This window comes from Pseudonaja textilis, chromosome 8, assembly GCF_049901715.1.
Source record: "Pseudonaja textilis isolate UNSWEBS1 chromosome 8, rPseTex1.2, whole genome shotgun sequence".
NCBI lineage: Eukaryota > Metazoa > Chordata > Lepidosauria > Squamata > Elapidae > Pseudonaja > Pseudonaja textilis.
Window position 1 is genome coordinate 20,773,284 of NC_141997.1, and position 12,362 is coordinate 20,785,645.

Below are 12,362 nucleotides of genomic sequence, written 5' to 3' on the forward strand. Positions count from 1 at the left end.
TCTAGTAAGGAAAAAGCTGAAGCATATTTAGCAAAAATAGGGAGCAAACACAATGCTGTCTAAATGCTTGCAAAATATTGTTTTTAGTGATAATTGCACAATACTAGGTTCAGAAAGACAATATATACGTCCACAGAGTCCAAAATAGCTCAAGTCAACTCATAGCTTTACTTTTTTTAAACAGAATACATAATAATCTGAAGATGATAATAATTATTAGAGTATCCACCCAGACTTCTTTCTGGCTAATAATTTTATTAGCTCTTTTTCCTCTTTTTGTCTGCTTATACTTATCATTGCAGTCCAGGCCTCTAGGAGAAGGAGAAAGGCAAGAACTGGCCTTGTGAGCTGGAGACATTTGATTTGATATGAAAAGGGCTACTGTACAACTTCCTGGGGTCACAATGAATTCACCTGAAGACGCTGAAAATGTTAAAATGTTATTTCATCAGCAACATTCATTTGTAATCTCAAAGGTAAGACATGTAATACTTACAGATAGCATATTAAGTAATAAAGTTTACCAAACAAAATTCTTTCACTTCCTTCTTTTTGTGGGATGCCTCTTTATACCTCCCTGGACATGTGTTGGTGGATCTTTTGGGACAACATGTTTAGAAATAATTTGCCTTTGCCTTCTTCCTTGACCAGAGAGAGAACAACTGGCCCAAGGCAGGACTAAAACTCGGCTCTCCTATTTTCTAGCCTGGTGCCTTAACCAGCCCTCTTTGTCTTCTTCATGGAAGTAAAAACCACTGAATGCCGAAAACTTTCCTATAATGAAAACATACATATAAGTTGTATAAATGACACAAGGTGTTTTGCTGCATTCTTTGAGTGAGCTCCAAAAAATGGATTGCAGATGTATTATAAAAAAATCCCTTCCCTTTATTTTGCTTTCCTATTGATTTATCTCATCAGCAGACATGATCCCATAATCCCCAACAATTGAAATCTTTCTTTGGCTCTTTCCAGCTGTTTTCCCATTAATACTGGTAAGTTAAACAAATTCAAGCTCTCAAGAGAGAAGTAATCTTACCATCTGTCATGAGTGTTACTGCACTTAATCATTCCAGACTGTGTGGATATGGTTGCACAAAGGAGCAGATTCCTGTACAGCCCATTTCTTCTCTTGCTCATCAGCAACAGATGCAGTGGGCAAGAATAGTTGCCATACATAATCATGCTTGGTCCTAGAGCAATAGTTATTTATTTATCCCACATTTATTATTTTACACAAATAAGTCAGTGTAGCAAAGATATCCATCAGACCTCCATTTTGGTATTTTCCCCACAACAGCTCAGTGAGGTCAGTTCAGAGATGGTATTGAGCAGGTTCTGACCAGTTCTGAAGAACTGGTAGTGAGAATTTTGAATAATTCAAAGAACTGGCAAATGCCACCTCTGACTGGAGATTTTACAGTATCCTTCCCCTGCCACATCCACCAAGCCACGCCCACAGAACCGGTAGTAAAAAAAATTGAATCCCACCATTGGGTCAGTTGTGTTGAGAGGGAGTGACTGACCCAAGGGCAAACAGCTGGCTTTCATGGCTAAAGCTATCATTGTCTTGAGAGCAAGTTCAGCTCTGAGTAAGATCTAGAAAAAGCAGAAATCTACTCACATTTAAAGTGATCAGTAACGTTCCTTTTTGTACATTTGTCCATGTCTTTCCAGATCATATTTACTGCAAGTGAGCTGGGTGTCTTTGATTTGCTGAGGGAGTCGGGGGAACCGCTGTCCTCTGTGACTGTAGCTGAGCGCTTGAAGACCAGTCTCACCGGAATGCAGAAGCTGCTGGAGGCCTGTGTGGGGTTAAAGGTCCTGAAAGTGGAATGGAAGGAGGGCAAAGGTGATCCTGTTAGCAGGAGAAAGCAGTTACAGCTGTTTCAGGATTGTCAGCAATTCTTTTTGGAGTGCCAGATCAAATGTTTTGGGTTTCATGACTGAAATAATGCTAAAAGCATTATTATGCTTTGCTTATCTCAAGGAATTCAGTATATGGAATTCAGCAAAAGGGTTTTGAAGTAATTGTCTTATCCATATGCTTTCATTTTCAGGTCTTTATGGAAACACAGAGTTTGCTGATCTCTTTCTGGCTAAATCAAGCTCAAAGTCTCAGTATTATACCATGAAGTTCTATTCAGAAACGGTGTATCCAGCTATGCAACATTTGTCTGAAGCTGTGAGGTAAGAAGGGAGTACCAGAAAAGTAAAAACTTGTTCTCAAAGGCAATATTAGGTATCAGGTCAGGATGATAGGTTTCCTTTCCGACAAGTAACAGGGATTAGTGTCCTTACCATGTGGCAGTTTTGTTTGCTGTATCATTTGCATATTTATTCACTCAATTACTGTAGAATCATCATCACTGAATAGATTTTCTCTCTTGTCTATCTTCTCAGTGATCTCTCCTGAGATTGAAGAAGTAATTATCTCTGCACCTCTAGGTCTATTTAATTTAAGATACAGAGTTTCAGCAGATGCCATGGTGGTGAACTGATTATACATACCCATTTCCTTTTGGATTTTCCAGTGATGTTATTTATTCACTTAATCAAAATTTAATTGTTGCTCAATGTCTTTGGAAAAGATGCCTTTGCATGGCATGCCTGCAGATATACATAGAAAGCCAATTTATAAAAATTAGGGTTAAGATTTTTAATCTGATTAAAAACATTGTCTTAGCTGCATTTTAATTTAGAAAGACACTTTGATGGTTGAAGCAAAACTCAGTTCATCAAATATCAGAATTCAGAAAGTCTAATGATGAAAATGACAAAAAATATCCTGCAAAAGATTGACTAAATGAATTTAATAACTATTTAGTAATTAAAAAAAACACTTAGTGAAACAAGAAGGACATAACGAGTCAGTTTTGTCAGATCCACTACCCAGGTTTCTAGTACTGTTTAGAGCCTATGCTATTTTTGGAGTAACTTTTGCAAGTAATATTATTATGCTATTTGAATAGAAGCACTATTTTGATGCTGGGGAAGTAGAAGAATATAATAGCTAATGGTATTTTTGTTGTTTTCAATTAAAACAAAAAACAAAACATCTGCTACAGGGATGGGAAACCTCAGATGCTATCAATATATGGCAGTCTTTCAAAGGAATTTTATGGACCTCAGTACAGGTAAAGTAGCATTTTTATGACTTTGATTTGCACAGATTGGATAGTAAATAGCTGTTTTGCTTTTAATTTTCTTATCAAATCTCATTTTGCAACTCTGCAAATATATTTTCTTGAAAGTTTTTTTTTAATTTACTAAACAAGCTTAGACTAGCAGCACTACCCATCAACACTAATTTTGAGCAATCTGCCACAAAGAGAACCAAAGCCCAGTTTTATTCTAATAATCTTCACACTATTCCATCCATCCTACAATCACAACTTTGGAGTCTAGGTTGTAAACTAGTCCATCAGCCAATTTATCACCACTGGATGATTTGCAAGGGGAAGAAGGCATAGAGAGATATGCTGATTATTGTTTTCATAATCTTGGTTTGTGTGTGTGTTTTGTGTTATCTTCTACTTCCCAGCTCATCTATTATTACCTGGTCTTTATATAAGGTTGATTACCCTGAAAAGAAATAGTATGAAAAGTAGCTATGTTTGGATCTTAATGAAGCATGAATAATTTATAAACTTTCCCATGCCCTTATATCTTATGATATTTTTTTCTTTCAGCCTTCAATCTTTCTTTTCTGGCATTGGGATATTTTTACAACCTGTCTCACTGATCAAGAATTAATTTTCAAAAGGGAGAACTGGAATCTACAAGTACAGCTAGGTCATCTACATCTCAAATGCTAGAATGTGCAGTATGGTCCAGTATAGAAACAAAGATGCTTTCATTCATTACCCAGAGATTCTCCAGTCTAGGTTGTAAACTAGTCCATCGGTCTAGGTTGTAAACTAGTCCATCCTTGTAATATATTTTCTGTTGCTCAAATGCTAGTCCACAAGAATGTTGAACTACTTTTGAGATTCTTTCAGGACAGCTGATCCTGAGGCAAATGTTGGCACATAGTATTCAACAATTCTGCCCAGGAATTGCTCAGGGTACAAATTGGATGGAAATGAGAATAATTCATCTACGTCATATGGATTACTAATGCCATCAAACTTCAAGACAAATATTAAATAATCTGTTCTTTAAAACTAGATAATTAACAAAAGCCTGCAGAAACCATGGCTACATAATGAAAAACATAATTTTAGACATATGATCAGACATTAATCATATTGTATTTCATGTAGTTGTTGATCATCTGCCAATGCAAATTTCAATTCTAGTTCAAAGGAAGGTGTTGAAAGCTTTTTCCAGTTCATGAGTGAGGCTTGGAGTCTCTATGGAAAGGAAGTGGTCTCTGCCTTTGATCTTTCTGAATTTCAGCTCATTTATGATCTGGGTGGTAAGTATGTGAAGATATTCATCATGCCCCTTATTAGCAATGTGATATTATGTGATATTTTTTTACTTGAAGTCAAAAGGGTCATCAAACTATATGTACCAATAACAACTCCCAAAACCAGAAAAAGCGAATTACCCATAACAATAAGGAAGCTCCAATCCAAAAAGAAATCTCTTTGGCGGAAAAAAAAAATCTGGTCACGTTGCCAACTTTAAAAGCTGATACAAAAATTTATGCCACCAGATAAAGACTGAATGTACCAATTATCACACTAAACAAGAGGAAAACCTTCTACGCACCAATTTCACCTGCGCTTTATACAATTTTGTAAACAACAAACTAAAAGACTCAAGGTCCATCCCACCCCTGAAAGAACCAAATAGTAAAGACAGCAACGATGACACCATTAAAGCCAACCTCTTTAACACATTCTTTGGCTCAGTATTTGTAAACAGCAATGGATCATGCCCAATATTACCTAGTCGAACCACAGACAACTACAGTGATCTAATACATTTTACAGAAGACAATGTTGAAAAAGCACTACGCAATCTAAAACCATCTCTATCTATTGGACCAAACGGAGTTTGTGCCTACTTCTTAAAAAAGCTATTCACTGCCATAGCTGAACCTCTAAGCATAATCTTTGAAAAATCTTTCAGGACCAGCTCCTTGCCAAATCTATGGTCACTAGCCATGGTTATTCCCATCTTCAAAAAGGGAGACCCCCGGCTAGTTGAAAATTACAGACCAATCTCTTTATCCGGTGTCACCTGTAAAGTCATGGTATCAATTATTAACCAATCCATTATCCTCGACTTAGAGACAAATAACCTACTCTCTAACAAACAGTTGGCTTCAGAAGGAAACTGTCCTGTAACCTGCAACTCTTACACTGCAAAAACATATGGACTACACAACTTGATCAGAGCAATAGATGCAATCTAGATAGACTTCTGTAAAGCCTTTGATTCAGTGGTACACGACAAACTACTCCTAAAACTAAGGTCTTATGGTATCTCTGGATACCTGCATAACTGGATAGAAGCATTTCTGTCAAACAGGCAACAAATGGTCAAAATTGGGAGTACCCTATCAAATCCTGTACCTGTCAACAGTGGTGTTCCCCAAGGCAGTGTTCTAGGACCAACTCTCTTCATACTTTATATTAATGACCTCTGTGATTTTATTTAGAGCAACTGTGTTCTTTCTGGTGACGATGTAAAGCTATTCAACACCACTGACAATGCTGCTACCCTTCAAAGAGACCTTGACTATGTGTCAGAATGGTCAAACAAATGACAACTTCAAATCTCAACAAACAAATGCTCTGTCTTACATATCAGCAAAAAAAATCAAAAAATAAAATACAAGCTGAATAGTCAAGACATTATTGATGACAAAAACTTTGTCAAGGACCTTGGAATACTCATCTCAAATGATCTAAGTGCTAGAACCCACTGTAACTAAATAGCCAAAAAGGCATTAAGAGTTGTTAACCTAATCCTGCGTAGCTTTTTCTCCGATAATATCACTCTACTAACTAGAGCATATAAAACATTTGCTAGACCAATACTTGAATACAGCTCATCAGTCTGGAACCCACATTACATATCTGATATTCATACAATTGAGAAAGTCCAGAAATATTTTACGAGAAGAATAATCTACTCCTCTACTTGTTGCAGAATACCTTATGCCACCAGACTTGAAATTTTAGATGTAGAAAACCTAGAACTACGCCGCCTTTGGTTCAATCTAAGTATAGTATATAAAATTATATATTGCAATGTCTTACCTATCAATGAATACTTCAGCTTCAACCAAAACAATACAAGAGCACTAAATAGATACAAACTAAAGATAAACCGCACCAAACTTGATTGCAGGAAAAACGACTTCAGGAACAGAGTAGTCAATGTCTGGAATACTCTACCTGACTATATGGTTTCTTCCCCAAACTTCAAAATCTTCAACATTAGACTGTGTACTATTGACCTCACCCCTTTCCTAAGAGGTCTGCATAAGTGCACCAAAACGTGCCTACCGTCCCTGTCCTATTGTTTCTTTTTTTTCTTATTCATATCCATTTCATATATTTATAACCATGTTTATACTTATACTTGTTATCTAATTGTTTGACAAAATAAATAAATAAAAATAAATAAATTTTGGAGAAACTGGATTGAAAGTCTTTCAGGCTCTATTAAGACTTATAATTCCCCAATTGTAAAAGTACTGTAGGCTTGTAGAATTCTACCCTGTGATTTTCTTTGTTTTAGAGTTTTGAACGTTATTTATAAATACCCAATTTTAAAATGGCTTAGCTTATCAGAATTAGTCAATGACTCACAGTAAGTACCAACAATACTGAGACTGTTTGGAAAGAGATGGGCATGTTTTTGAAGATGAAATAACTCTTTTCCTACCTTTTCCATCCCTTGCCTGACATAATAGTGTCATGATGCATTGAATGAAAAGAGAGCCAGCTCATGTGGTGGTTAAAACATTCAGGCTAGAAACCTGGAAACCAGGAGTTTTAGTCCAGCTGGGTGACTTTGGGACAGTCATTTTTTTTCTCAGCTCAATGAAGGAAGCAATGGCAAACCTGTACTGAAACTTTGCCAAAACAAAAACAAACAAACAACCCAAACCCCCATCCCCACCCCACCTCTACAAGGATTTCTCCAGGCTGGAATGAGATAACTCGCCATTGTTAGTTGGCTGCAGAACAACTTGCCCTAGGCAGTTTGCCATGGGGAAAACTTGTCATGAGCCTGGGCCTCCCACTCTGGTTTCCTGGCTTGGCCTGGCTTGAGAGAAGTGAACACACACAGAGACATAGAGACACAGAGACACACGCACCATTCTGAACTTGGGGACTTTTATCTTCATCCATGCTGGCAATTGTGCCCCGAGCTTGGAGGGAAAGACCTTTCCTTCAGTGTGTTGTGTGCACACACATATGTACCTCCCCTCCACACCCAATTCCAAGCATGGGGACTTTTATCTGCATCCAAGCTGGCAATCTTCCAATCACTCTTGGGCTTGGGGAGATGAACCACTCCATCGGCGTGCTGTACTTGTGCTACAGAACATGTCAGTCAGAGAATTCTGACTGGCAGGGTCAAGGAAAAGGGCCTTTTCTGCTGCTGTTCCTGCTTTGCAGAACATCTTGCCCTCAGAACTGAGGAAAGTCCTTCTGTAATGGTATCAAACCTTGGCTGTAGAGGACATCAGGGCCCACACATCGATAGGAGAGAATTCATGACATCTCCTGTATTAACTTTTTGTCTTCCCATCTTGGATCTCTCCATCTCTTGGAATTTTTTAACGTTTTACATTTTTAATCTTAAATTATTCATTTTTAATGTTTTATTATTGAGTGGCATGGTGGCCTAGAGGTGAAGATGCTTGCCTCCCACTCAGAAGGTTGAGAGTTCAATCCTAGGCAGCAACATACGTTTCTCTATCAAGCTGCAAAGAGAAAATATCTGCTGCAAACTCTGCATAGGCGTCAGGAAGGGCACCAAACAGTAAATGCTCAGCTTCAGTTAGTTGCCCTGACCTCCATCCTGATAAAAGGGATTACAGGGTTGTAAAATGTTTTATTTATTGATTGTACACCCCTCAGAGCCCCTTGGTGAGGGAGATGCACATTTAATAAGTTTGATATATAAACAAACAAACAAATAAACATACTCTACGTTAATGAATACACTTCTTTAAATGACAGTATTATATGTTTGTTTAGCATAGCTATATGAAAAATAAAATAATGAGGTAAGTTAAAATCATAACAAATGTTCTAGTAAATTCTTAAAAATGTTGATATGGAGGATATCTTTCTCACATAGTTCCTTTTTTGCATTGTTTTTTTCCCAAGGAAGTAGCGGTGGCTTAGCTAAGGAATTGATTTCAGTGTACCCAAATTGTACCGTGAAAGTTTTTGATCTTCCTGGAGTTGTGGAAATATCAAAAAAATATAATGCATTTTCAGATGAATCCCAGATCTCTTTCCACGAAGGTAATATGTGCTTTGAATTAACATCTCTGCCATTGCAAAGCAGTAGTTTAAAAAATGGTAGTATCACTGTAGAGCAAGCTTTACGAACAGGAGAGTAAATTGTTTCTCCACGTTATTAGTAGAATTAACAAATTCCTATCTTATTAAGAGATTTATTATTGTTACAGGGGATTTTTTTAAAGATCCAATTCCCGAAGCAGATCTTTACATCTTATCAAGAGTTTTGTATAATTGGAATGATGAAAAGTGTATCCAGCTACTAACAAAAGTATTTACAGCCTGTAAGCCAGGTAGGCATTGCTAGAAAGAGAAAAAATTGCCATTTGTGAATGGGAAGACAAACAAACCAATCAGAACGATCCGTAGATTTTTAAATGTATTTGCAACAACCTTTGACAAGTGAGATAGTGCTCACTTATGACCTAAAAGGGTCTCAGAAGTTTGGTTGTAGGTCTTTGCAGTCATTAAGTGATATAGGTAGTCCTTGACTTATAACTATTCTTTTAGTGACTGTTCGAAGTTAGATGGGCATGTGATCAAAATTCAGATGCTTGCCTATTTATGATGGTTGTGGTGTTCTGGGGTCATGTGATCACCTTTTACAACCTGCTGACAAGCAAAGTCAATGGGGAAGCCAGATTCACTCTGTAAGTGTGTTACCAACTTAACAACTGCAGTGATTTAACAACTGTCTTGCTTAACATCAGGAATTTGGGGCCCAACTGGGTTGTAAGTCAAGGACTACCTGTAAAATATGTGACCACATCACTCAGTGACCACAATCCTGGATCTTTCATTGAGATTGTTAAGCAGTTGTGTGGCTCGTTAAGTGGGGGGACTGAAAAACTGCATGCCAACAGGGGACAGGCAGTTTCTCTCCATGCATGGAAGGGAATTTTTGGATTAGGATGCAGAATAGAAGCTTGGACCTCAAAAATCTGACATGTGATGGTATGTAGTTGGGCAGATTCCCAGGAAGGAGGGGGTGCATCCAGAGGAATAAGAGACAACAGAGTTCAGATAGTTTGTGTAAGAGAAAGAGAATGAAGCCAACTCCTCCCCAATAGCCCCCAGACGTAACACTTCGTGAAGCTAGCAGTCTGCTTCATTTTGGCAAGATTCGGTCTGTATATGTAGACCAATAAAGACCTATGTTTGGAAGAATCACTACATATCTTTCTTGGAGACTGACAGAGCTTTCTTTCCCTGATCCACAGCAGGCCTTCCCCTGCCCTCCATGTGCAGAAGGGAACCGCTGTGTTGGGCCAGAGAAAGAAAGCTCAGATCTTCTTTAGCCTAGTTTCCTTTTTCCAGCCCACACATGAGTTCCCCTCTTCTTCATGTGATAGCCTTTCTATCCTTCAGAACATTATGCTGTCTAGTTGTGGTTCACATTGGCTTGACATAGTTATCAGCAGCTGCACAAAAGTAAATATAGTAGATCAGGAGATGATGGTGCAAGGAGAAGGACTGGAACTTCTAAGTCTTGTGGGGTGGGGAGAAGGTGGCAGGGAGCATACTGAGGCCTCCTGGGCCATAGCAGCTTTCTGTGTGCTCCCTAACCAACATTGATGCATTACTATACTATGGAATCCAGTTTCTGCCATAGTGCCTATGAAAGCTATGTTATGAAACCTGTTTCTTTCTTACCCTTCCAAGACAGAGAAATGCCACTTATCATTGAATTTAAACAAAGTACACTTGTGGAAAAATTCCATAGAATGTCTGTGATGCTTCAGTCATGAAATAGAAGCAGAAGATGTAGAACATGGGAAGCAATCCTGTAGGAAATAGGCAAAGGTGGCATATGTTTTGAATTAAGCAACGATGAAGGATCCAGGGTTTTCATAACATTTTTATGTCTTCTTAGGACCTTCAGGAGATTAAAATCTACCACAGACTTAGTCTAGGGGAAAAAAGTTGAATTTCCCAAAATAATATTTTTAGAAGAGGGGAAAATTTGGGGGAGAAAGGTCACAGCCATAAAAATGAAAATGTGATGCATTACCTCTTTTGTAGGTGAGCTATTACTTATTTAACAAATTACTTTTGCAACAGGTGGTGGAGTCTTAGCAATGGATCCAATTATTGATGACAAAATATCTGAGTCGCTTACTGCTCATTTGTTCTGCATTGTAATGTTGCTTATGTGTGAAGGAAAGTCACGGAAAGAATCAGAACATCGAATGCTCTTCCAAACTGCTGGCTTTAAAGACATTCAGTTTAAGAAAGGAAATGTTTATGATGTCATTTTGGCCAGAAAATAATATTCAACATGCTTCATTCCAACTAAGTGCTAAATAATTTCAAATAATAAAAATGCTTATTGTATTGATCCTAATGTGTGTGTGTGTGTGTGTTTGTGTATGTGTGTATCCATATTAACCTTATAGTCTATCTACTGACATTACTTTGATTTTCCTCACTGGAAGAAAGTAATTTAGGCTGAATAACTCTTGAGATTTTGTCATTCTGAGGGAACAACATGTTGCCCAAGAGGTAGATTAGATCAGAAAACTGACTTCATAGCAATACAATAACTACTATAGGAGACTATAAAAACATTGTCTCTTTTAAGGGATAGGAAAAAAAAATGGTGACAATTCCTAAAGTGGCAGTATCTAATGTGGGGTGGGAAAAAATGAAATGGGCCTGATGAAGGCTGCCACTGTACTGGAGGAAGCTCTTAAAAACCATATGAAGAAGGCTGGGAAAAAGAGTGAGAACATTTTCTGTTTTCACTGAGCTATTACAGAACAAACTGACTGCTATGTATGCCACCTTAAGTCATAGAAATCTAATAAAACAAAAAAGCAAAGAGCAAATCTGTTTCTGTCTGAACTTGGAAGAGGAAACGTGAATGTTTCCAGATATATCTTTTACAAGGCCTTTTTGTCCACCTTCCATTAATGCATGAAAATGCTTTACCTGCATCTTTAAGAAGTGGCCTTCCTCTCTAACAATCAGAGTTTGATGATCTTTCCTTGGGAACCTCAGTCCCAAAGGGACTATATGTAAATAGTGGAAATGATATTGCTGAATTTGATAGTTGATCCTTATTTCTTAGTGAAAATGTGCAATTACAGGAAAGTGTTAGCACAGCTTCCATAGTAGTGAAGACTCATTACAGTAACAAGAAATGGATTCTGCAAATGCAATAAGATTTGAGAAAATTTGCCACTCTTAAAGGCACAGTATAGGCTTTAACAGTGGCTCTCACCTGTGTTTGGTAGAGTTCATCCCTTATTGAACTCCAGAAATGCTTTAGATCAGGGGTATCAAACTCCGGTCATCATGGCGATGTCACGTGACATATTGGGACCTTTCCTCTTCACTAAACTGGGCGGGGCCAGCACATGACACATCTGGACTGTGGGCCATGGGTTTGACACTTTAAATGCTTTTCTCCATGCAGCAGACCAGCAATAAAAACCATGTGAAGAAGGTTGGGAAAAAAGAGTGAGAACATTTTCTGTTTTCACTGAGCAATTACAGAACAAACTGACTGCTATGTATGCCACCTTAAGTCATAGAAATCTAATAAAACAAAAAAGCAAAGAGCAAATATGGATAGTCCCCAGCTCCTTTGAAACTGCTCGGCAATCAGTCAGCTGGAGCAGACCAATCTACTGTGTCCAGTCCCTGTGGTGGGTCATAGCATTGGAAAATCCCTAGAAAATCAAGGTCTGATCTGACCATGAAAAGAAGACAGTGTAAGTTCTCCTAATTTCAGATCACACTGCCAGTTCTCTGACAGGAACGCTAAATCAGAATTCAGGCTCCAGATGACCTGGGAGACGCTAATGATTGCCATGGAAGTCTTGAACTCCTGAGCCACCTCAGACTCCATTCTCCAAGGAGATCAGGCAAGGAGATTGTAGTACAGCAGTAATGTAGGTAAAATAGCAACAGTCA

General features: G+C 38.0%; 1 protein-coding gene and 1 long non-coding RNA gene across 2 annotated transcripts; one reads left to right on the forward strand and one right to left on the reverse strand.

Annotated features, from left to right (window-relative positions):
- The first annotated feature begins 368 nt into the window (after positions 1–368).
- LOC113440784 (acetylserotonin O-methyltransferase-like) lies at positions 369–10,788 on the forward strand. Its single transcript, XM_087938492.1, has 8 exons — positions 369–476; positions 1,678–1,852; positions 2,061–2,190; positions 3,069–3,137; positions 4,302–4,420; positions 8,307–8,447; positions 8,615–8,737; positions 10,506–10,788. The coding sequence occupies exons 1-8, from the start codon at positions 369–371 to the stop codon at positions 10,712–10,714; spliced, it is 1,074 nt and encodes a 357-aa protein (XP_087794618.1). The 3' UTR covers positions 10,715–10,788.
- On the reverse strand, positions 753–1,684 carry LOC148125136 (uncharacterized). Its single transcript, XR_015744566.1, has 3 exons — positions 1,625–1,684; positions 1,040–1,193; positions 753–774 (listed from the first exon to the last, which is right to left on the reverse strand). It is a non-coding gene; the product is annotated as an uncharacterized LOC148125136 (long non-coding RNA).
- Positions 10,789–12,362: the final 1,574 nt, after the last annotated feature.